The sequence below is a fragment of the Corythoichthys intestinalis genome, chromosome 8 (assembly GCF_030265065.1).
Source record: "Corythoichthys intestinalis isolate RoL2023-P3 chromosome 8, ASM3026506v1, whole genome shotgun sequence".
Lineage (NCBI taxonomy): Eukaryota > Metazoa > Chordata > Actinopteri > Syngnathiformes > Syngnathidae > Corythoichthys > Corythoichthys intestinalis.
In genome coordinates, this window is record NC_080402.1 from 38,182,242 (window position 1) to 38,209,065 (window position 26,824).

General features: G+C 40.5%; 1 protein-coding gene and 1 long non-coding RNA gene across 3 annotated transcripts; one reads left to right on the top strand and one right to left on the bottom strand.

Moving 5' to 3' along the window:
- The first annotated feature begins 8,188 nt into the window (after positions 1-8,188).
- On the top strand, positions 8,189-15,874 carry pcdh18a (protocadherin 18a). Of its 2 annotated transcripts, none has more exons than XM_057844793.1 (4): positions 8,189-11,054; positions 11,522-11,610; positions 12,138-12,310; positions 14,305-15,874. In XM_057844793.1, exons 1-4 carry the CDS (start codon positions 8,598-8,600, stop codon positions 15,120-15,122), a joined length of 3,537 nt encoding a protein of 1,178 aa, XP_057700776.1. In that variant the 5' UTR covers positions 8,189-8,597; the 3' UTR covers positions 15,123-15,874. The 2 variants fall into 2 exon arrangements, with proteins under 2 accessions (XP_057700776.1, XP_057700777.1); XM_057844794.1 differs by having other exon boundaries at positions 11,555-11,610.
- LOC130921128 (uncharacterized) lies at positions 13,301-17,835 on the bottom strand. The gene is made up of 3 exons (XR_009064289.1): positions 17,710-17,835; positions 17,548-17,599; positions 13,301-13,367 (listed from the first exon to the last, which is right to left on the bottom strand). It is a non-coding gene; the product is annotated as an uncharacterized LOC130921128 (long non-coding RNA).
- Between the last annotated feature and the right edge of the window lie 8,989 nt (positions 17,836-26,824).

The following is a 26,824-nucleotide window of genomic DNA, read 5'->3' on the forward strand; positions in this document are numbered from 1 at the left end:
CATTTTTTCTTTGCCTCGTAGTACTGCCTGGGCTATAAATTTGTCACCCAACTGTTGACATCGCTTGCAATATGTTGCACTCAGAGTGTGCTCTGTGAACAAGAATAAGGTTGTGCACTCTGTCACGTCTGAAAGCACATCACTCACAATGGTAGCCAATGAGTCATAAAGTAATAAAGCTCTATGGACCCCCAATGAAAGTGAAGATGAGGGGGAGAGGCACCATGCTCTGATGAATAACAATCACTGGGGTGTGTGTGTGTGTGGTGGTGGGGCTTCTCCCTTCACCGCAAGTGAAAGCAAACTCACAATGTCTATGTGACTACTCCGCCCCTTTGGAATGGGAATCCACCAAATCGCTGCTAATTGAATATGTGACAATGAGTTGGCAGACGAGGCGACAGATGCTCGCGTGCCTTTACAAGCAAAGCACCAGCTTCGCATATACAGGCACTGACAGGAGCATTCCTCCTGACTTCAATCTGGACTGGGGTGTTGGGTCTGGGTTTAGTGGTACTGGAGTAATATGTTCCAGCGTAAGAATCACCATAGTGTTAGCAACAGATGTTGTCACTTTGTAAGTACAATCTAGGGAATATACATGCAGGTGACAACAATTGCACGATAAAGAGTGTCCTGCTGTTGTTTGTTTGTTATTTGAATGTGTATTGTCCTCCTAAATTAAAGTTAAATTCTAAAAACGCTGTAAGTATAACGTTGCTGCACCTGCTGCAGAAGATGAATATGTTTAACCCAATTATTGCTGTTTCAAAGCATCAAACGGGGTATGTTTGTTCAACTCCTCTGGTTATGCAGCGTGCCTAAACGTATTAAGCCTCCATCTGCTTTTTACTTAGATGATGCTCCCCTCTATACATTAATTGTTTTATTCTGCATACTGTTTAAGACCCCATCCCCCTCTCACTCTGTCTCTTTATTTTGCCCCCTTCTTCTTCCATGGAAACCCAAGCGCTGACTTTGTTCCCCAAATGTGATTAGTTTCTTTGGGACTCAAGGAGTAATTGCATTACAGCATTGTGAGCATTTTAAGCCATGAAAATGGTAGGCACCCGCATCAAACCTGTTTAAATATCAAGCGCACTATGCTGAATAATGTGCATAAATAGGAATGAATGCTAATATTATGCAGACATTCGTGAGTCCAGTGATGAATAGACATTCGGTTGTGAATTAAAGGTTTTGCTTCTTATTTTTGTAACAATATTAGTTTGATGCCTATTTTACTACTGACCTCGAATGTAATGAATAGAAGCATCTTTTACCAAACAAATTGAATTCAAAATGTTTAAATGTTGACATTTCTGCTGGTAGCAACTGGTGTTCAACTCTAAAATTCTTTTCACACGCACCAACCAGTTCAGGGTGTACCCTGCCTCCTGTTTATTGTTAGGTGGGATAGGCTTCAACACCCCTGCGACCCTTTTGAGGATAAGCGGTTCAGAAGTTGGATGGATGGATGGATGGATGGATGGATGGATGGATGGATGGATGGATGGATGGATGGATGGATGGATAAAGACACTCTCGGAAAGGTACACAAGTGCACCCCCCCCACACACACACACACACACAAGCAGTTGTATGCTGCCAAAAATAATTGTGCTTGTTGTGCTATATGTTATTGAAGATATTAACTGAATGAGTTGTGATAAACAGGACTAAATTTGATTGCAATTAACATAACAAAAATGTTGCATTTTGTATACAGTATGTGCTGGACGGCTTGGGGTTGCACAGTAAACAGGAATGTAAAGTAACAGAGGAACTGTGAGAACTTGAAGAGTATTTTGAATTTGTTAAGGTTGGTCTTGAGGATTAGCAAAATAGTATAAACAAACCATTTTGGCTCCCCTGTGTTATTGCGCCTACTTGCAAGCAGGAGGAGAGGAACATATCGTAATGTCAAACAGAAATAGACACAATTAAGGTTTAGGACTGGTGGGAAATTAGCTTCTATGGAAACCTGTGTATTCTTCTCATGAAAATAGTTTAGCAACTAAAAAAAGCTTTCTAATGTTGAAAAAAGGATCCCTACTGACTAATACTGCTCTCGACTTCTCGTGGGGGTGGTGTGCATCTTTTTAACCTAAAGGTTGGGTCTATTAGGATTTCTTTACTTTAAAAGTGAGACAATGTTATTTTAGGGTGGAAGAAGACCATTAAAATAGGCCTCAAATTACCTGCATTGTCAACAATTTTAAGCATTGCTTCATGCTCTTTCTTTCTTTCTTTCTTTCTTTCTTTCTTTCTTTCTTTCTTTCTTTCTTTCTTTCTTTCTTTCTTTCTTTCTTTCTTTCTTTCTTTCTTTCTTTCTTTCTTTCTTTCTTTCTCAGAAGAATTTTGGTCACCTCATATATTGAATGAAGTCTACATGTATTTTACTATGTAAGCCTTATTTTCATATGTCTTCTAAATCTAGACCAGTGCAAATCTGTGGCAAGCAAAGTCTTCTTAGACCAGGTTTTGGTAATTTTGTGGACTGGCAAAAGCATGTACTTGCTTTGGGAGGATGGAGGGGTGTGCTTGTTATTCTCTAGGTGTAAGCACTGCTGAATGCTTTGCATCAATAACAAGGGTTCTTTACCTTCCCATTAAAATAAAACTGGCTTGTTTCTTTGAGTGCTCAGTATAAGGAAATACAAGAAGATCGAACAGGCAGATTAAATTTATTCATTCATTCATCTTGGGGATGGCGTGGCTCAGTGGTGGAGTAGTTGTCCCCCAACTCAGAGGTTGTGGGTTCGATTCTCCACCCTGATGAACTCGCCTAAGTATCCTTGAGCAAGATACTGAACCCCGCATTGCTCCTGGTGCTGTGTCACCAGTAGGTAGATGGCAATGTAGTGTAAAGCGCTTTGAGTACCTTGAGAGGTAGAAAAGCGCTATACAAGTATAACACCATTTACCATTCATCTTCCGTGTTCATTATCTCACGAGGGTCATGGGGGTGCTGGAGCTTATCCTAGCTAACTATGGTCAGGTGGCGGGTACACCCTTAATTCATTATCAGCCAATCGCAGCCTGATTAAATTGCCATATCTATTGGATGATTTTAGAAATATATTGAGGAATAAAGATAACAGCAAATGTGAATTTATACAATGATCCAGGTGGTTCAATGTATATTGTACATGTACAGTATTTATGAAAAAAAAAAAAAAAAAAAAACATGTTGACATTGTATCTATTTACTCGAGGTCTTTCTGTGTTGAAACTTTCACCTCCGCTCCGGAAGCATATTTTAAATGTGCCTTCTGTCCACGATATTGTCACTTTCGCAGGGGATACCTGCAAGGAAACCTCATTTGCTGTGGTGGTATGCCTATCTTAGTGCAGACCTTTTCACCAATTTCCACGGAAACACAATTGCTTTTCATTTTATGCCAGAGTGCAAGGGCACAATCAACAAAAACAAGGCCCTGTATAAGCGGTGTTGTTAATGGATGGAAGTGTCTTTGAAACACAAACTGTACATTAAGTGCTTCACAGTGATATGTATTAGCAAACTGTAAATGTGTCAACATCCTCCAGGACAAGTAATTTCCTCTCATTTGTATACTGCTTCTGCGCTTCACTGAAGTCTTGTTCAGTGCACTGTGATTGTTGGGTTCTGAAGCAAAACAAACCTTACCAGATGGTCACCAGAATGCACTGTCCATTGTCAACATTCATTACCACCTTCCTCTTTTTTCCAACAGCAAGCATCTACCTTTATAGCACATGAATTGGAAAGCGGGTGTGTAAAACAACCCTAAATGAGAAGTTTGTGTGTGTTGTAGCCATCATCAAGTATTCAATCTGTCGGGTAGTTTGGATTTCAGATGAATAGACTTCAGCACGAGACGAGAAGTGTATCACAGCGTGACCCAATATTTAAATGCATCTATTAGACAATGCTTTAATACAATTTGACACGCAGATTAACCACTTTCTACTCTCACACAAGCACAGGTGATGTGGAAAAAAAGCTCTATACCCTCACAACAAAGAGCACACAGGGAGATAGGACGAAGAGTGGATTGCAACTTCAGATGAGTAATTCACACTGTAGCCCACTTTGCAGGCACAGTACACATTTAACATGACTTCCTAGAAGACCTTTACACCAGAGTTGGTCAACAGATGCTCACTATTAACATAGACCAGGGGTCCAATACAAATGTTGAAGGTCCACAATTGTTCTTTTTCATACAAGCATGGGTCCATTTATTAATGTCGGTCAAGAACAAGCCAGGTCAAAGGTGATTTTCTTTTGACCAAACAAAAATACAATGTACATTCTGATTTCCGTATTTTCCGGACTATAAGTCGCAGTTTTTTTCATAGTTTGGCTGGGTGCGATTTATACTCCGGAGTGACTTATGTGTGACATTATTAAAACATTATTATATCATTTCACATGCTATTTTGGTGTTTTGGAGTGACACTGATGGTTTGGTAAACTTGTTAGCATGTTCTTTATGCTATAGTTATTTGAATAACTCTAAAAAGCTATGTTACGTTAATATACCGGCCACGTTCGCATTTCGTTGTTCATGCATCATGTAACATTATCATACTGTACAGTTATTCAGCATGTTGTTCTCTATTGTATTATTTTAAATTGCCATTCAAGATTACATATCTTTTCTATATGTTGGATTTTATCAAGTCAATTTCACCTAAAAATGCGACTTATACTCAGGTGCGACTTATGGTTTTTTTTCCACTTCATTGGGCATTTTATGACTGGTGCGACTTATACTCGGGTGCGACTTATAGTCCGAAAAATACGGTATACATTTTTTTTTTTTTTTTTTTTTAACTTAAAAATACAAAAAAATGCTAGTACATTTTTTACACATGTACACTAAATAATTGACAAGATCTGTAATTAGGGTGCAAACAATAACTATTGACAGTACATTTTGTAACTGTAAAACACTGCTGGACAAAATAGAAAACATGTGCAAGTAGTACAGTACATGCTCACTTGTTCAGAACATAAATGACAAGCTGTGTCATTAAGGTGCAAAAATGACAATTATTGACAGTAATTTTAACTGTAAAACACTGCTCAATGAGAGAATTTGGGGGTCACAAAGCTGTTTAGTCACATCATCAGCCAGTACTTCAGTGCGTCATGTGGTTAATGAATCTGGGAGTGAGATTTGTTTGCCTTTCCCTTTGAACATTGCTGTCATCACTTCAATTATACACTCTTTTCTTATTTCTCAATCAGAGAACGGCTTCTTATGTTTGGCCAACACCCACGACACTGAGTGAGCACTCCGATGTAATTTGTTGTTGTGTCAGTGTCACAATACTCTTGCTTGACTCTTGATATGACTGCTTCAACCTGTTAATTTCTTGCATTCTCAATTCTGATTTAGGAGGAAACTTATCTACAAAAGAGCTGTGCTCTTCAACATAATGGTGTTTCACATTTTCACTTTTTATCAGAGCAAACGTCTTTAAACATATTAAGGACATAGGTTTGGTAAAGTGGACGCATATTTGTCATTCCATTCCTCATTGAAAGGACAATTTTCGTTGTCCACTTTTCTTTTCTTGGTCAACTTTGAGCATGCCATTTTGTTAGATTCGGTCTTATACTGGTGGCTTGTAAACAAACAGATTGCAAAGTGTCGGGTGCGACTCGTGTTACACACTGCTGCACTCCGTCCACGCTAGCTAGCAGCATACAGTCTCTCTCAGCCAATCAGTGCATCCATGCATGCTCTCTCAGCCAATCAGTGCACTCATGCAGGCCCTCTTAGGGGCAGTTTACATGGCGACTCTGCGAAACGAAGACGCAATGACTGTGTTGCGGAGTGGCCTTGCGTGCATATGGTGTCGGCGAAGACGCAAGGCGAAGACGAAAAATTCTGAATCCTGCCTCCAAAGTGGAAGAATCCGATTGCGGGGGATTGAGGGGGGCTTCCTCGGCATGCATATCAAAGGCTCCCGTGGCGATATCGTCAGCACTCATGCAGGTCACATTGGGCGTGCGCAGCAGTGCTACTAAACAATAAAAACAGCAAATATGGCGGCAGGTCGGCTTTAATTTACTGTTTTAATAATATTTCTAAATTAAATATGTTGAATGTTTCCATTTTTGTGCCTTTTTGAACAAAAGAAAAATGCCATTGCTTTGAGTGGGAGGGCATATTTTTTTCCGGGCTGAGGGAGCTTGGTGGGGTCAAAGTGCATCATTCTCTGCCGCCCTGTAAATCTGCACTGCCCCCTAGGGCCTGGCATGAATACTACATCGTTTTCATGCGGAATTGCGACATTGTTCGAATGGAGACGCAAATGCAAATTTGAAATTTTTCGTATTCTCGGAGAGTCACCATGTAAACGGCCCCTCAGCCAATCAGCGCATCATTGTCATAGAGATGACAACAAATGTGGGAACATGGAAGATATTTGACTAAAAATGAAACAGAATTTAGCGATAGAATAGTAGCGCATAGCGATAGATCAGCGATTCATACAAATGATATATGTTGAAAAAAAAGTGTTTTTTTTTTCTCCGTTTGTTTGTGAGTCCCCAGGGAGGTGTGCCGTGGTCCGGTCGTGGTCCGGTCGTGGACCGCGGTTTGCTAGATTCTTAACAGTTTCCCAGCTAGTATGACTTAATGGTTTTGGTAATGTTTGAGTTGACCATGTGACCATGAGAAGTGTGACTACTAGTGTCTCCATACTGATTAGGAAACAGACCAAAGGCAGCTCGATTGACTCTCATGTGGTTTTATAGTTGTGTAGTATAGTAGTGAAAATGTCATACTGCATAAAAACTGTGAATGAATGTTTTCTTTTCGGTTCAGTTTATTGCTTGCATACCTGTTAAGTTGTAGAAATTGCAAATAGGGAGATTTCTGTTTGCCAACCCCGATGACGCGCGCTCGCGCGACAATCGCTAAGACAAAATGCAACCATTTTTTTTCAAGTTCATTTTGGTCACAACACTTGTGTAAAAATTAACTACACTGTCAAAGAACCTCTTTTTGGTGGCATCAGAGATAGTCTTCAACTTGCTCCATGTATTGTCTGGCATCATGTGATACCGCTATGTTGCCTGTGTCATGCCAGTTCTCCTTGTTCCTGTAATCAACATCTAGGATATCCTCAGCTTTCCTGATCACATCCATTTGCACAAATTTGGACATCAGCTTCCTCAGCAGCCTCTTCATCTCATCAACCATCACTCCAATTAGGGTTTCGTCAGACTAAATCAGCAAGATTAAAAACATTAATTACATCATTTAGAAAATTAATCATATTTGTTTTTGTCATGGCAGTTTTTTTATTGAATTGTAACCTTGAATTGAAACTTTATATTTTTTGTTTCACCACAGTAATAATGATATAATGTAATGTGAATAGCATACACTTTAGCTTTAGCATAATAGCGAATCTAAATGATTAAACTTCAAGTAAGTAACGATACGCTTTCTCACTTAAATTCATATATTGTGGGGGTAGGACCGCAGTGGTTTAATATTCCATGATGTTTGATCCACGAAAACACAGAGTAAAGCAGCGACTTCTTCCTCGTCATCATTCTCCCATCATTAGCTCTAATGCTATTAGCATTAGGCTAGTTAGCTATCGCTGGCAGGTAAGACTTACGGCAATTACGTTGACGAACGTCGTTTTTCCCGAATCAGCTCCATCTCTTCCTTCCAAAATAAAGACTTGAACCAGTCTAAAAGCCGGTTTATTAGTGCCAGCATCTTGGGAAGTCGGTGGTGCTTCGCCTCTTCCCTCCCTGTCAGGTGTTTGGGCTTTTCCAGCTCTGAAGGGGAGGGAGGGCAGGGAAGTCGGAGACGGCCAGGCTATTCGTTGTTGGTCACTTTCCGAATCGGGCTGAATGGTATCTTTACAAAACGGTGACAAACAAAAACGTAAAAAAAATAAAATAAAATTGACATTTTTGGAAAATCGGGAGATTTAGCTTTCTAATCGTGAGGCGTGAGCATTGGGGTCAAAATCGGGAGTCTCCCGACCAAATCGTGAAACTTAACAGGTCTGCAGCTTGTCAAAAGGGTGGGATGGGGGTTTTGGTTTGGTGACTCTTAAATGTGGGTAACGTGACCCCTCCTTGCGCCCCCCCCCCCCCCCCCCCCTTATTTCTATACCATTGTGCGCCTCCTTCCCCAGTTTGTGCAGCCTCTACCAGTATTTGATTGAAGAAAGGGGTAATGTAGTTTAGTTGAGGCGGGTTGTTTTGAGTGAGTCTCAGTGCAAGGAGCCTCTCAGACCGAGAGGGAGAGTGGAAGAGAGAAGCGCGGACGCACGCTGTGAGGGGAGAGAGTGAAGCGCGCACACTTCAGTAGCACAAGGCTGTTGTAATGCAAACTCGACGTGCGCAACAGATCTGTACTGCAGCGGACAACGGGTATTTTAATTCAAATTGTTGCAAGTCGGCCAACATTGCATCTGAATGTGTTCTCTTCTCAATACGAGCAATGCGACGCGGAACACTCCACCCAGTTGCCTAAATCAAACCAGGAATTGAACTCTGCAACATTTTGGAGCTTCTTTTTCCTTGATTTTTCCCACAAAGGAGCATAGTGACGGGACTTTTAAGAATGAGAATGTGGGGATTATTCATCATTTTCGTGCTATCAACGCTCCAAGCCTCTGGTAAGACACTGCGTTATCAGATTTATGAGGAACAAAAGGTTGGCACAGTTATTGCTCGTTTAAAAGACGATGTCGCGGATGTTCTGGCTAAACTTCCAAGCTCTGTGTCGTTGCGCTTCCGAGCCATGCAAAGGGGGAGTTCATCCTACCTGACAGTGCGCGAACAAGACGGAGAAATAAGCATCAAGTCGAAAATTGACAGAGAAAAACTTTGTGAAAATAATCTCAACTGCTCGATTCAATTCGACGTGCTTACTTTGCCTACGGAGCACCTGCAGCTTTTTCATGTCGAAGTGGAAGTGCTGGACATTAACGACAACGCGCCACAGTTCGCCCGTTCAGTAATCCCGATTGAAATATCCGAGAGTGCGTCTGTGGGCGCGCGCATTCCCCTGGACAGTGCCACGGACGCAGACGTGGGCGAAAACTCCTTGTACAGCTATGACTTAGAGCCCAACAATTTCTTTAAAATTGAAATACAGTCCAGAACCGACGGGGCGAAATATTCTGAGCTTGTGGTACTCCGAGAGCTGGATCGGGAGGTGCGCTCCAATTATGAACTAAAGTATACAGCCTTTGATAGGGGTGTTATATCCCGAACCGGAACCACTCTGCTTAAAATCAACATCGCAGACTCAAATGACAACAGCCCAGTCTTTGACAAGTCATCGTATGTGATAAACCTACCCGAAAATGCACCTGTTGGAACACTGATAATTGACTTGAACGCCACTGACGCAGATGATGGGACGAACGCCAAAATAGTATATTCATTCAGCAGTCATGTGTCCCCCAAAATCATGGAGACGTTCAAAATTAACCCTGACAGTGGTCATCTGACCCTCATATCTCGTGTAGACTACGAGACAGTTAACTCCTATGACATTGACGTGCAAGCACAGGATATGGGTCCAAACTCAATGCCAGCTCACTGCAAGATACTGGTCAAAGTGGTGGATGTAAACGACAACAAACCAGACATCAGCATAAATATAATGTCCTCACAGGGAAATGGGGATGCTGCATATGTGTCAGAGGCTGCACCGCTGGACACATTTGTAGCTTTAGTGAGGGTGGAGGACTTAGACTCTGGTTTGAATGGGGAGGTGGAGTGTAAACTTCACGGTCAAGGTTATTTTAAACTACAGAAAACATATGAAAACAACTACATGATTCTGACTAATGTGTCTCTGGACCGAGAAAAGAGGTCAGAGTTTAGTTTAACTGTGGTGGCTGAGGACAAAGGAATTCCAAGTCTCTCCACAATCAAGCACTTCACTGTCCATGTAACGGATGAAAATGACAATCCACCACATTTTGAGAAAGGACAGTTTGAAATCTTTAAATCAGAGAACAATGCCCCAGGGGCATATTTGACCTCCATCATAGCAACAGACCCAGATCTGGATGTCAATGGACAGGTGATCTACTCCATTCTGGAGAGTTCAATTCACGGGAGCTCCATTTCCACTTATGTCACCATTGACCCATCTAATGGTGCAATCTATGCACTCCGCACATTTGATAGGGAGGATGTGAGTCGCATCACCTTTAATGTGCAAGCCAAGGATGCTGGAAAGCCCCCACTGTTCAGCAATGCCACCATTGTTCTAAACATCCTGGATGAGAATGACAATCCGCCCGTGATTGTGGTCCCCCAGCTGTGGAATTTAAGTGCTGATGTACCAGTTTCAAAGTTCACTGAAGCCGGACAGCTTGTGACTCTGGTGAGGGCAACCGACCGTGATACAGGAATGAATTCTGAACTCATTTGCTCCATCGTCAGCGGCAATGAAGAAGGCTTCTTCATTATTGACCCAAGAACATGTGAAATTCACGCTAACGCCAGCTTAGAGAACTTCCCTTCTGAGCATGCTGAGTTAACTGTTGTGGTGAGAGATCAGGGAAGCGAGAGTCTCAGTGCCAAAGCAGTTCTTAGGATCAACCTCTACGAGAATATGGAGAATCATGTCCAAGTGATGGACCAAGGGGAGTCTCCACTTGATGCATCACTCATAATCATCATTTCCCTGGGGGCCATATGCGCTGTGCTGCTAGTAATCATGGTGGTGTTTGCCGCTCACTGCAACAGAGAGAAGAAGGAAACTAGGCAATCTTACAACTGCCGTGTCGCGGAGTCTACCCACCAGCACCACCCCAGGAAGCCTTCACGGCAGATCCACAAAGGAGACATCACCCTAGTTCCCACTGTGAATGGTACCTTACCAATTAGATCCCATCACCGTTCTCCTTCGGCAACACCCCCAATGGACCGAGCCCAGATGGGGAGCAGGCAGAATCACCAGAGTCGCCAATCCCTTAACAGCCTGGTGACCATCTCATCCAATCACATTCCAGAGAGCTTCGCCCTGGAGCTGGCACATACAACTCCACAGGTGGAGGTAAATGCACTAGCACACTTGTTACCTTGCTCACTCATTCATTCACTCACATGTTCACTCACTCAAAGAGAGTGGCAGAGGTTCCTTACAGTTGTAAAATAACACTCGTCTATTGACAGTTAAAGCCATGCTGTTGTCTTTACTTTGTTTGCACATTGTCCTCATCCATGATAATCATGTTCCCCCTTCAGTCATACATGTCCGTATTCACCTAGATTCCTCCTTCTATGAGCAGCCACCGTTTTTGTTTTCACACCATTCATTTTGTCTCATCCATATTGAGCAGCTGCTCCATCATCCATTTTGTTTACTCATCCATTTTTTGTCTTCTGTCTTGTCTCTCTCTCTCTCTCTTTATCTCCATTACTTCCCATCTGTTATTCCCATTCCACCCCGGTCCTTTTTATTTTATCTTATTTTTTTTATTATTATTTTTTTTTATTTTGTTTTGTTGTTTTTGGATACAGCAAGTCTCACAGCTTCTGTCCATGCTCCATCAGGGCCAGTACCAACCCAGACCCAGTTTCCGTGGCAACAAATACTCTCGCAGCTACAGGTAATTCCACGGCCCCAACACTACCAATATACTTTTTATTTACCTTTTAAAACACTTTGTTGTCATTGAGTTACATCTGTGTGACATGTTTGACAACCTGTTGTAAAATTTGTCTTCTCTATCCATAATCCAAATGTCAACATGCATACCAATGCCATTCACAAAGTATTCAGTTCATTTGTCAAATTGTCTAATTGTCCCAATTTTCCTCATATACCCTTGGAACGAAATTGGAGTATTAAGATATAAACACTTTGTCCTGCTTATCACCTCAATTGATATATTTGTCACTGGCAAATAGTCGTTGGCATATACAGTATTTTTTAATTTATCAGAATTAATTGCATGTAGTGGAAACGGGACAAACTTGTTTGGAGATTCGTCATTTTGCTGAAATTCCTTTTGAACAATGGCTTTGACTCTTTTAAATGACTGCTATGTCGACACACAAAACAAAACATGACATCAGTTTGTAACATGATTGCACTTGTAAAAAAGTTGTGTTTTTTCTGTAATGTTCCACCCAGGTATGCATTACAAGACATGGACAAGTTCAGCCTAAAGGACAGTGGACGTGGGGACAGCGAGGCGGGGGACAGTGATTGTGAAATGGGGAGAGAATCCCCCGTGGACAGGTTGCTGCTGGGGGAAGGCTTTTCTGACCTTATACATCTTGAAATGCACCCACGTCTCCATCCAGGTAAGCTACCTTAATATAATGTGGATTCTGCTCAATTCCTCTTTACTGTAGCCTGTCTAGTTGCAACTGTCATAAGCCTCACACTCACTCTGGACTTCAGAACACAAATCACACATCCAATTATAATATCATTGGGCAAGACGATAAAGGCACAGATAAATGTTTCTGATTCATTTTTCAAAAGCAGGAGAGTAAGAAGTTAAATGGGATTTTCCATATTGAATTTAAATTGCTGTCGGATATAATTTGCATCAGACCTAGATGAAACAAAATTTACTTTTGACCCTGCAGAACAAGAATCATTCAAATATTTTTAAATGTGACAGAAAAGTAGTGCTTACCATTGTTAATCTTATTTCAAAAAACAAAACAGACATAACTGTCCATTTTTTCGCTCATTAAAACAGCTAAACTGTAGCCACAAAAGTTGTCCACAAACAAAGCCACCGAAGACAAACAAGAGGCAATATTAATATTATTTTTAAAGTGAGCTGCTTCGTGTGCACTGCTCAGAGCAATTTTGCGCACAACCTGCCTGACAAATTTTAGCACTATGGACAGGTCAGGCTTGAGCTAACTAATAGCTGATACACCTGCCTATACAGCCATTCAGCAAGCTGAAAACACAATGCTATTGTTCTCTACCCATTCTTCCACACAGACCCCATTTCCACGCTTGTTATCACACCGAGAGAGGTTACAGTGCGCCGGGCTGTTTGTGTCACTCTGTATGTGTGTGTGTATATGTGTGTGCGTTATCTACCCCCTGAGTCGTGTCTGTAAAATCCTCCCCGGAGCAGAGATGAGTCGCCTGTCACTCATCAGTATGCGTCTCAGGGTGCTGTTTTTTCTTCTTTCCTCCATTTTCTTCCCTTTCTCTCTTTTTTCTTCTGTTGAGTGACAGTGTAACACTTTCATGTCTGAACTGAGGAGAATTCACAGTAATTGCTTTTAGAATTATGTTATTCTCTCTCAGTCACTCTGTTCCTCTCTCACCCACTGCAGCGCAGAGAGCTTCGCCACGTCTTTTTGCTGTACATGCAATATATTCTTCTTCCTAATTGTGATGTTTAAAGGAAAGAGTGGTGGACAGATTTAGTCAATCTGTTCTTTAAGTGAAGCTCAACTTTACTCCGTATTTTCTTATGGTTATATATAAAAAGAAAAGGAAGGAACTGTTTGGATTACTGCATCATGGTTTATCTTCAATTAATTTAAATTTTTTAGATTTTCATACTGCTAAGCATGATAAAGCAAGAAAATCCCAGCCTCCCTTGAATATGCCCAAGATGTGTGTGATATGATAGGAAGAAGTGTCAGATATGAATTTATTAGCCTCCTTTGATGCCAAATGTGTGGAATCTAGAAATTAATCATTTGGTTATGAAAATTGAGTGATTGTTTTCTTATCTGCCGCAACATTCTTATCTTAGCCTGTAAATAACATCTCTTCTTCTTACTAAAAGAAGTATGAAGGGTTGCAGAGGACAAATGTGGGACAATTAATTGTAAAGCTGTGGTTTAAGAACAAGAACAACTTTGTGAAATATTGGACAGGCATCATACTATGTTAAAAATAAAGTCACATACAAAGATGAAAAATAAATCATGATGTATTTTATGTAAAAGAAAAAAAAAGGAAGAGCTGAATGATGCTGACCAATGAAAACAAAATATACAGTTGGTACAGTAGATTCTTTCCCTTTTATTGCAAAAAAAAAAAAAAAAAACATACGCGCACATGAACACAATCCTCTGTTGACGTGAGGCATCTTCTCAATAACAAGATCTTTTTTTTTCTACTTCACAGTGTATGACATGTATTAAAGATGAGTCTCACTATGAAGCTTTTGATGCATCTGACAATAATTAATTTGTTGTGAGCACTTGTTTCTAAAGTATTCTGGCATTGAATGTGTAATATGTGTCATAAGGACATTGTTTTTGTTTTGCTTGACATGCTCCTTACGCTTTGTTACATCTCTTCCTTCTAGCAATGAGACTATGCACAGATGAATGCCGGGTCCTGGGACATTCTGACCAGTGCTGGATGCCGCCCCTTTCCTCACCCACATCCTCCTCAGACTACCGCAACAACATGTATATCCCAGGGGAAGAGTCTTCCCAGCAACCACCGATTGATGATGACCAGTCCTCAGAGGAGTCAGAACAGCTCAAGAGTTTCTCCACTTTTGGAAAGGAGCATGGGAGTGAGGAGGCAGGGCTGGCAAGAGTTGCTGCTGCAGGGGGAAGTGACATTTGCCCATCTACAGGAGGGGCTGGCTCTCTTCTCACAGAGATGAATAGTGTGTTCCAGCGGCTCCTACCCGCTAATATGGACTCATATAGTGAGTGCACTGAAACAAGCCCAACCTCATCCTCATCAGTTGCTGAGAAAGGGGGTGGACGCGGTGGCAGCATTTCTGGTAACCATAGCAACAATGCTGTTCCTCAGGATAGTCGTAGAGGCCTGTTACCCGGTGGGAAGGGTCCCACTTACCCACCAGGCGTCGCCGCGTGGGCTGCCAATACCCACTATTTAAATCCAGGAAGTGCATCTGTAGGGAACAACCACATTTCCCCAACTCTGCCCTCATCATCCAACTCCACCAATGGACAGCCACCACATCTCAAATGGCTCCCTGCCATGGAAGAAATTCCAGAGAACTATGAGGAAGATGAATTTGACGGTGCGTTCTATCAGGGTCACCAGGGTGGCAAACGTGGCGAGAACCGCCAGGAGACCAGCATGGATGCTAGCGAGCTTGCCCATGAGATAAACAAACTACTGCAGGACGTCAGGCAGAACTAGCGAATGAAATACAGTATGTAACATTGTTTCCTCTGAGTCATTTGACAGCCGTCTGAACAAAATTCAATGTGCAGACATAAATATACAATATGATAAATGGATTGTGCTCATTGTTATGTCTCGTTTGTTTTACCAAATATCCTCTCACCTCTCTGAGCTGAGAGACTTGAAGAGTAAAACATTGCACTGTAACAGAAGTGGCACAATGACCTCATAGAAACTTAATGTACATGCTCTAAAGTTGTCATTGTGTTTGTAGGTGATTTTGAGCGAGAATCGGGCAACGAACTCCCGATCATTATTTGTAATGTTTACAGATGCCAGCGGGAAAAGCCAACTGTTACGTGATCTTAATTTTACAGTGTACAACAAATGTACAGTGTCTGTGAAAAAAGTCTGCTTCACTTGAATATTGTGCTATATTTGTTTTGGTATCATGGAATGTAACTGTACAAATCAACCTTTGTATTTTAAAAATACACTCTTTTGTATTTCTATATATTTATATGTGTCCATTTATGTTTGTACAGGAGAAAAAAAACAAATGTCTATTTTTTTATAATATCGCTGCATGGCTTAATATTCAGTGTTTATTCAATGTGTCTCTTTGTTCTCTTTTATTACTTTTATCAAACAATTGTATTTAATTTTGTATTGAATGTTTGTGAGCACCATTTCACTGAATCACATTCCAACACAGTTAATGTTGAGATATGGTTTTTGTATGGTGTCCTATGACAGAGGCAAATAAAGTAGATAAATCAATGTTTTAACATTGGCCTTGTGTTTCAATTGTACCATTTCCCCTATAAAATATGTGTAATTCAGATTACCGTCATTTTTTTCGTGTATGGTTTTATTTTGCCTCTTTGTCTCTTAGCACCTCCTAATGTCCGATATCTGAACTGCATAAGAAAGCTAAACCCACAAACATGACTCCACTATTACACACATTTTTAAATGTTACTGAATTTATTGTACTGCATTTAAAAGACAAATTTCAACAACTAATGCTAAATGATGTAATTAACCTCATGAGATAGAGCTTGAACTAAGATAAAGGTTACAATTTGCATGCACATGTAGACATCCCTAGGAGAGGCACACGCAGAGGCGATGTGAACGGGCTATAGCAGCACGCACGCAGACACACATGCACTTACACACACCACATGCACGAGCACACACACTTAATAACGAGCCCATTTTTCCTCATCATTAAAAAGACCAAGCCTCAATAATCAGCATTGGCTGTGTGTTAATGTCCTAAGCATACTACATTCAAAATTAGCTCAGCCTTAAAAAGGATTTGTTGGCTTTTAGCTCTAATCCGCATCTGGGAACTACTGTTTATGATTGATTACTTTCAAGCAAACATGTAATAGTATACATATACAGTAGCTTTCAGTATGCATATTGTATTCAGTTATACTGCTATATTTATACCACTTTGGCAGTCTTTATCGTTTCATCTGCCAGAGAAATGTAATCAAATATTCATTCACTTAATCAGTTCGATTTTTTTTTTTTTTTTCAAACAGAGGCAGCATGAGTAAATTAACATTTTAAACAGTGTTGCAAAACAAGCTGAAGAAATCTAAAAATTAGCCCGTGAAGACATGATGGATGATCTTTAGCAACAAAACATATCTTTGGTATGGGGTAATGGAGTGTGTAATGAAAAAAAAAAAAAAAAAAAAAAAACAGTGGGTGAAATACTCACTCGTGCTGATTTATTACCACTGAGATAATTAATTTTACATAAATAGCGACATGAATGGCGTTGATGTGGTATAGAAATATAACTTCCACCTTATCATTATTTCTCCAAATCTTACATTATTTGCCAGTGCCAGACTCACTACATTGAACTCATACTCGTTTATCTGCTTGTTTACCTCAATACCATCTTCTGGCTCTTTCTGTCGTTGTCTGTTGTTTTATTTATTATTTTTCTCAGACATACATCTATATCATCTTATCAAAATTTTCATTTTCCCATTTCTGTTCTTGTACTGTAATTCAGAGGTGAGAAATAAGGTTAATCGTGTAATAATAATATGTTTATAAAAATGACAATTACTACCTGAAATGCATTTTCTCACGGTTAGACAGGAAATTAAAACAGTGACAGTCTGCGTAAGTGTGACTTATTGGACGTCCAAATTCGACACAAGTTTTCCTGTTATGTAATACATAGCAAGGTGACCCCAGACTCAAGCAAACGGGAAATTGGAAAGCGTGATATAAGCAACACTAGATCTGGCCATCAAGATGGAACTACGGACAGTCACCACAGCAACACGTTCCCTAGTGTTGCATTTTTTTTTTTTTTTTTTTTGTCCTTTTTGTTGATCTTTGGCAAGCCCTTGCCATTCTTTTACAATAAAGTAGACCTGAGGAGCATCAGAAAGTCAAATCTTACCTCCAACCTTCAAAAATCCACAGTTATTTTAGAGCGGTGGGGCACCATCCTTCTAAAAATATGAGGGAGAGGAAGAAGAAGTGAGAAATAAGCAGACGTGCTTGTCAAACTTTGAGAACGAGGAGCCTGAACTCTACTTCAATCAGTTAAATTAATTGGTACCTGGTCATCCTGCAGGCGGAGCCCTCATCTGTGGCACTTCCCAAAGTTGACCATTTTCCCCTGTTGGGATCTTTCCTTTATCTTTTTCAGGGTTCAGATGTTGTACATGTCTGTCAACTGTGGTCCTGTGAAGTACATCGAGACATTTGTCGTTATTAAGGGCTATAAATATAAAAGTGACTTGACTTGACCAATTCACCTGGCAAATCGACGCTTCCTGCCAAACATAATGGACAAGCTTCTCCTCACAAGTGTAATGAACGGCAAGCCATTGATGTGAATCCCAGAAGAAATGCTATATGTAATTCAAAGAAGCACAAGCAAGGGAGCACGCCAAAAAAAAAAAAAAAAAACACGAGTAAAGCAAAGTGCAACTATGGGAGCAGGCCAGAAAACGCGAGTAAAACAAAGTACAACTAAGTGATCACAAGGTCCAACAGAGAATAGGCAGCAAAAATTCAAAGCGATCAAAACTCAAATACAACCGTAAGCAGGTCGGGGAGCTTGAAGATGACACAGCGGTAAGGAAGGCCAACACCGCTGATAGCGATAGGTGTCCTAAAATACAGCGTGCTCCTATATGCGCCACGGGGGCGTATCATGACCCCGCCTATCCAGCTCAATCAGATGCTGTAATGAAAAAGGAATCACTAAGACCACAGACATGACAGAACTCACCCCCACCCCTCCATCAACAGATGGCCCCTGGCAGACCACCTGGTTTCATAGGATGGAGAAAGTGGAAATCCAATGGAAGCGGATTGAGGATCCAGGTGCGGGGGATCCAGGAATGCTCCTCAGTTCCGTAACCCTCCCAGCCCGGTCGACCAAGTACCGTACCACCCTCCCCCCTCTTTCTGGAATCGAGAACAGCATGCAATGGCCTCCGATTGATCATACGAGGAGGAGGAGGCACTGGCGGGGGATTTAGGGGACAGGTGGAGACAGGCTTGATCAGGAAGATGTGGAAAATGGTGTGAACCTTCATGGAGCTGGGAAGCTTCAACCAGACCGTGACCGCTACAAGTGAGACTTTTGGGATGGAAATTACATTTTTAATTACCAAAACTGGGTATAACCCATTTCTCTGGGCGGAGACATATACTGGTCTAGGTTTTGATGCCATACGAAAACAGAGCCCAATGTGTAAATTAAAATAACTTAAACCATTGACAGTTGTTATTGCAATAGCCCGAGGTAATCTTAAAAAATGCCCTTTTCTTCTTGGTTGCATAGCGGTGATGTTAGGGATGCAGCTGCTCCAAGGTAGCAAGGTAGCCCAGACCCTAATGATATGCAATAGGGTATAGTAGCCTACTATATTTTTCATTAGTTGAAATAATTCAAGTGAGTCTCAAAATGATATAGTTACATATTGTGATGCTGAACTGCTCTGAATTTGTGTTGTTTTACTTTCAGAGTTTATTGTTGGGTCAGTATATTTAATGTCCATTTGATTGACTTCGAAATGACAACTGATGTCAGTGGTGCTGAGGGTAGTAAGCCCCACAGTCGTTGCCATGTATATGTTGTAAAATTATGTTATGATGATTTTTAGCTCCGTGAGTCATCACCTTATCGTGGTGGAGGGGTTTGCGTGTCCCAATGGTCCTAGGAGCTATGTTGTCTGGGAATTCATGCCCCCTGCAGGGTCACCCATGGTAAACAGGTCCTAGGTGAGGGACCAGACAAAGCATGGCTCAAAAGCCCCCTTATGATGAATACAAAAATAGACTTAGTTTTCTCTTTCCCCGATGCAGGTTAAAGGGACCCCCCTATGGAACCAGGCATAGAGGTGGGGCGCGTAGGCGAACGTCTGGTGGCCGGGCCTGTATCCATGGGGCCCGGCGGGCCACAGTCCAAAGAGGCAACGTGGGGCCCCATTTTCATGGGCTCACCACCTGTGGTAGGGGCCAAAGAGGTCGGGTGGGTAGGGAGTTGGGCAGCAGCCAAAGGCGGGGACCTTGGCGGTCCGACCACCAGCTACAGAAGCTAACTCTCGGGACATGGAATGTCACTTCTCTAGCGGGGATGGAGCCCAAGCTGGTGTGTGAGGCAGAGAACTTCCAACTCGATATAGTTGGACTCGCCTCCACACACAGTTTGGGTTCTGGTACCAGTCCTCCCGAGATGGGATGGACTCTTTTTCACTCTGGAGTTGCTTATGGTGAAAGGCGCCAACCAGTTGTTGCCATACTTATTCCCCCCGGCTTGGCGCCTGTCCATTGGAGTTTACCCTGATAGATGAGATGGTAGCCTCCCTATACACGTTTGGGTGGGGGGACGGGTCCTGACTGTTGTTTGGGCTTATGGACCAAACAGCAGGTCAGAGTATGCACCTTTTTTTGTGTCCTTGGAGGGTGTGCTGGAGAGCGCTCCCTCTGGGGACTCCGCCGTTCTGCTGGGTGACTTCAACGCTCACGTGGGCAATGACAGTGAGACCTGAAGGGGCATGATTGGGAGGAACGGGGGGCTCTGATTTGTTCCACTACTGCTGTGAACAGCACTTGAGTAGGGTCAATTTCATGTTCCATCAGGACAATTACCCAAAACAACAAAATTCAATGTTTTCAATGACACTCAAACATCACAATTTTGACAGGAACAAATTGTTTTTACATTGGCAGATTGACCAAATATACCGGAAATGATAGTGGAAGAAGAACCCGGAGCTACTTCAGGTATCAAAAAATACATCACTTCTATTTTAACTAACGTTAGCGTTATTTTTGTCATATTTTCCCCATTTTTCTACTCTCAGTTCTTTCACCTTGTGTGTCTCGGCTCAAGACAAGTTTAGTCTTTAGCCTACCCTCTTGTCTTCCTCTCGCTTGCTTCTACTATATTCCAGGAATACTAGAAACACACATAAACAAGTTTCCTGTTTTCTGCTCCGAACTTCCAGTGCAGACAGAACAACATGAAGTGAGTTTGAAGTAAGTAGTGTGTTGACAAATGTTAAAACTTCCAAATAAAACCAGAAGAACCAACGGAATCTCCAAAAATGAATTCAGCAGGACATAGATGAGACTCCAAAAATTTTTGTGCTGTGCATGAACTCACGGAAGCGCTTATATTATCGTTGGAATTGGTATGTTTTAAACAGCGTCCAGCTTCAAAGCGCCAGTGTGGAACTACCACGCCATACGCCTTAAATCGAAACCAGCTGCCGACAATATGTTAAGGATGTGCTTTAAACCTGGGGATCTACATAAAAAATTGTATGTTTGTTTATCACTTCGTTGATCATTCGTGGACAAAATCATAACAACCTGTCTGCCTGTGTTGACGTGAGGTGTAGATTGACACTTGAGTAAGATAAAATTACAAATAATATTACAGTTGCCGAATGCAGAAGGGCTGACATGGATTTTGTTCTTACAAGGAAATACTACAATGTAGGCTATGTACATATATCAAAAATAGTATGTCATTCTTCTGTATTGCGGATATTGAACACAATAAAACATTTGGACGACATGATTCCATTTCTTGTGTTATTTGGTGCATGTGCAAAACAGGTCAATAAATAACAATTCATAAAAATGATTAGAAAAATATTAATGAAGATGGAGCATACTGTAAGTCGAGCCTTTCATCATCAAAATAGAACGCACGCAATCTCGATATATGTCCATCGACGTACGGTTAGTGTTGTTGTAAGGCACATAAATGTGTCTTCCCTTGCCTAACGGCGTTTTCCTCCTGTAAACAAACAAACAAAATTGTAACACTTAAATTTAAGCGTTTACATAATTGTGCCATCCTACACTTACTGATTAGCAACAGGCTAGCAGCAGATCACATGTGTTGCAGCCACAGCAGTACAGTAGTTGTGGTAAATAATATTAAACCTTTAACACCTAAGCTTATTTTGGCCGAATTTGCATGCATTTGATGTTGCCTTTATATTTCCAAGAAAAAATAGTTTACAATGGCCAAGTTGGGTCCCTTGTTTTTGAGGACACCTTGACCTTCATGTCCAAACTGTTGTTTTCTTCACTGACCAATTATAATCCACATTTTGGACCCAAAAAGACAAAAAAATCCAAAAATCATTTTTCAAAATTTCTAATGTTGATGTCCCATTGACAACCAAACATGCTCGACCAACCGTTTTAAAGCTTGTTAATATTTATTCAACTTGTTAGGATAAATATTCAATGGAAAAAAATACGATTGAATAGTTTTTTGTTTGACAATTTAACACAAACAGCAGGTACGGCCATAGGCGTTTTTGGCCTTTACACATACTATGGTCAAAACATGTTATATACAGTGCGAAATAGTGAGAGAAAAAAATTATATATATCATCTAATACAAAAAGGGTTTGGAGGATTTCTTTGTGAAGTTAGGTGTTGTACCCATCACCTTATCATAAGTATAGACGTACATGCAATCAAGCTTCTCGAACACACATCTACATAAACATTGAAAAGATTATAGTGAAGAAAAAAAAATATATAACATTGAAAAAAAAGTATTTTAAAAAATATTGACAAGTAGTTCAGTTCAATTCAAATTTTTCGGGCATGCGACCCAATAAAGTTTTTTTTTTTTTTTTTTTTGCGCACTCAATAAAGCTTCTTTTTGAACAGGTCAAGGAGCTGCGTCACACATAACGTCACACAGCCTACCCAGTCTCTTTCGCTGTTTGCGCGCTGCTGTCACGTCTGAACGCCGAGACGCCGACTCATCCAAAGAAAACAACGACAAATACGGCTCATCTTCTTCCTTGAGTTAATGAAATAATGCATTAGCTTGCGCTAAATGTAGTTTTAGATTCATTTTGCACGTTTCAAAGTCGCTCGCTCAAACCAACCGGCCGTTGTTTGCTTCGCATGCCTCCCTTTCATTAGCTGGCGCCTCGCTCGGAAATTTATTAAAAATGATCACATTCGGTTCATCCTTCATGACATCACAATGGCTCTTGGGATATGTAGTCTTTTGTGCTGCTTTCGGTTTTAAAAAAGGACAAGAAATGATGGAAACATGGAGATAGATACATGGTCCATGGAGCGTTTTAATGCATATTTATGAGTGCAATAAAACTATAAAACTCAAATGACATTATCTTCCGTTTTTCTTGGTCGATTGACTTCAAATAAAAACTGGTGTGGACATCCACTTCCGCACTTTCAAATGAGACCAACCAGCGCCACGTGGGTGACGTAATTACAGCGTGACGAAGCTTCAAAGACGATATGTGTAAATGCGTCGCTGCCGACACGTTCGGTGTTAAAGGGTTAAACATCATCATAATTACACTCATCATCGTAATAACAATATCAAAGACAACAAGTCGTTTCATGCGCAAGATTTAAGCTATAGTATTTTTTCAGCACCGGACACATGAAAATGCAGGGATAAGAAGAACATACCTTTCATAACACCAGACTCAACATGGCTACATACACACCCAGTATTTAAGGTGGCAAGGGCTTGGTTCCACATCTGCCTTCATGAACATGTTGTCCTCCCATGTCAGATGGCAGATGGATGCGGTATTTCCAAATTGTCTTGTTTGAGTGATTTTGATGAGTAATGTTACTCCAGCTCCACTGTTGTTTTGGGTGGAGAAAGTGTAAAACGAAAGTCACGAGCAGAAATTTGGAAGTAAAGCGGAATTATCCTCAGAAACTTGTCTATACTGATGTCAAAGACATGCATCGTAAAGACATTGTTCCGAAATTTTTGAATAAAATGTTTTCATTTGCACCAGTCCGATTATCATTCGACATAAACCACCCCACTCGTTCGGAATAGAATCTTGATTGGAATGGGCTGGAACGTGTTAGAATATTCTGAATGTGGTGTTTACGTGAAGCATTTTTATTCTGATCAGACTTTTGAATCCGAATCAAAGTGTCCATGCAAACGTAGCCAATGTCAGCATGTTGTCTTCATTTGCTATAGTTTCTACGGGGGAAAAAAAAAGACAATTTCAAAGTAATACCAAACTTTTGAGCAGTAGTACTATTATTTTTCAACCAGCTGGGCATGTGAGTTAAACAATATTGTATTTCTATGTCTGAATTTATCATGAAAATAGTGACATCGTGGCTCAAGTGATGATCAGAAAGGTATTTTTGCACATGCGCAGTGTCAATCGGGAAGTTGATACAGTTTACATGCAAGTATATAGCATTTGAATAAAGTTTTCAAGTTCCATTTCTATGTTGCATTGCAAATGCTTTACCGGTTTAGAACATTTTTTTTCCCTGAATCTTTCACATACCTACAGTATATATCCATAGCGGCTTGAGAGGAACTGACACAGGTTTAGCGTATGTACAGTCGTAATGCGTTGCAATCGGGTTGCCTGATGCAGTTGGGTGGTGACAGCACCAAGTGTCACGTTTAATGCAGTGCAATGGAACTAGAGTGGAATAATAAAATTAAATAAATTACATTGACATATATTAATATTGAAATTATTTTTTGAATAAATCAATGAAAATAAGAAGAAATCTTGAAATAATTACCGATGAATGAAAAAAAAATAGACAAATACATTCATAAATATTGACATGAATAAAAACATTAAAATAAATAATGACATAGCATTTTAATGGCACATGTAATTATTTGTTTATTTAATTATTAATTCTGCCACTTCTGGTCCCTCATAGCTTTCTTTGGTCCACCATAATGGCTGCTGAGGCTCAGATAAATTCCCTTTCGACGGTTGTGTCCAGCAGATGGCACTGTGGGACTTAGCGTGTCGCGTTGGGGAATTTGCTTTTCAATCAATTGAGTCTGCAATAAATGCCATGCATTCAGCTCCAAAAAGGCTGGAGACACCAGTATTCATGAATTTAACATTTTGAATGTGCTAAATCCACGTAGCAACGCTTTGTTTTATTTTGAGATACCAAAATTTGTGTAGTTCCTTTGTGAGTAAACAGATACATTACTTTAGGGTGTCTGTGTGTGTGGAACAAGAATATGGATGATGAACCGTAGACGACCTGTGACCATGAGATGATTTGTACTAGTCTTGGTTATATGTATGTGTGTTCTGATAGTGTCTGTGACTGTGAGCATGGGGGCAGCTGGTTGTGTTTGCGGTTTCCTCACCCTCTCTCAGTTATCCTCATCCAGTTTGCCATTTAGGGTTGGATAGCTGCCAATCGCTGGATGCTCCATCTTACCGCTTCTCTCTCTGGCTCACTCCCTCTCTTACTCTGCCTGTTTAGACAATTGGATTAGTGCAGAGTGATTGAGGCAAAAGCCAGAATCTCACTCTCTCAGCCAGTTGCTTGTCCTCATGACATGAATGATGGAGACACGCAAACAAATGGATGCACATAGTACCTTAATACCATATTCATTTTATCATGAGGAGGAACATTTTTTTTTTTTTCAGATGGATAAATTACTACATTATTACACAGTTTTACATAACCCTCCGCCCCCACCCACACACAAAAATAAAACGTTTTTTTTTTTCCCGGAAGTGGTCATCGTAAGTGGAAGTAGAGATTTTTTAAATGTCAGTACTAGTTCAGCCAGTCAATGCGAGTATACCATCCTGCCCTTCGCGTGACACCTGTAAAGGCCATTTGTCCCCTGCGGTTATACTGAATAAACATTTAGCATTTAAGCATGATTCATTACCGTTATACAGAATAAACATTTAGCATATAGGCACAGGTCATTACGTTAAAGCGGAAGTTCCGGATTTTTGACATCAGGCTTAATCTTCGAGTTAACAGGGGTTTAGTTAGTTATTAGTTAATAGTTAGTCTTAATTGCATGGGTCATTGATGATTTTCATGTGTGCATATGTTGTTTTCTATTGGCATGCTATAATGGTGCCATTGACTCGCACTATCTTAGCCACTCCGGAGCCCTGAAACTAAAAACTTGCAAACTGCACGGAATTTTTTTAAATCAACTCCACCAACTAACTAAACCCCTGCTAACTCGACGATTAAGCCTAATGTCAAAAATCCTGAACTTCCGCTTTAAAAGTCATTTTAATACATATTTTTCGGAGTAAAAGGTGAACTTAAATTATTTTTTTCCCCCAAAATCGACAGTTCACTTTATAATCCAGTGCCCCTTGTGTATGAATTTTGGTTCTGCTTCATGAACTCAAACCTATTTTGTTTAAGCGTAACTGTATTAAACTGCTCCAGTACAGTTCTCAAGACACAAATAAATCATCCATCAAACCTATTATTAAAACAAATAATAAATTGATTTATAAAACAATAACTATACAGTATGTTAAAAGATAAGAGCAAACGACAAATGCAGTACAAAGTGCATTGATGCATCCTATGATCGGGTGCACTTTATAGTTCGAAAAAAACACAAATCAAAACTCCAGAGTCAGTATGCCACAGTGGCTTTTGGCTGTGCGAGCAGGACATAGAGGATGAGCGCTTATTGAAGATATGGTTGTATGATTTAGGGAGACCCAAGAAGTGAAACAGGCTTTCTCTTGGTCTCAGATGGAGAAAGAGATAGACAGCCACAGATTTAACAGGTAACGTAACAAAATAATGTGTGCCGAAATATATTTATTTTTGTAACTACATGTGCTGCCGGGCGGGTGTATAACTGACGGCACAGTGGTCACACAGTGGCTGTGCTCATGAGTGGTGACATTTCTTTTGTTTAAACATTATTTTCTTGATTATCAGCGGTCCAGGAAATGTGCAATTTGCATATTTCAATACGTCACAGAACTGTCTTTCACATGAATGTCATTTATATGTTAACAGTTTTTGTTATTCCCTTTAATTATTATCATCATTAGTAGTAGTAGTATTTGTTTAAGCAGAACCGCTTTCTTCCAACAACAATCCATTGTCTGTACTGTTTCTTACAATTACGGTCATAAATCTATGTCAAGTGACATTGGGGGTACACCCTTCACTTATTCACTTCAATGGAAGAGGTAAATCATCTTTAAAAATATTTATCATTCACTGCTATTGACTAACTAATTAAATGCACTTTTACAAATTACAGTTAAATTTAAACAAACATACAGTATATGAATGAATGAATAATTTGGCCCTTGTTTAGGATACATCCCAGTACAGTACAATTCTGTCAGTATCCACACATAAATCGATTTAAAACAGGAAAACATTTCTC

Excerpts from the sequence above, each read along its gene's own strand:
- pcdh18a (XM_057844793.1), top strand. The coding sequence starts at position 8,598 with ATGAGAATGTGGGGATTATTCATCATTTTCGTGCTATCAACGCTCCAA. Across the intron at positions 11,611-12,137 it reads AAATACTCTCGCAGCTACAG|GTATGCATTACAAGACATGG; the intron begins GTAATTCCACGG and ends TGTTCCACCCAG. Across the intron at positions 12,311-14,304 it reads GCACCCACGTCTCCATCCAG|CAATGAGACTATGCACAGAT; the intron begins GTAAGCTACCTT and ends TCTTCCTTCTAG.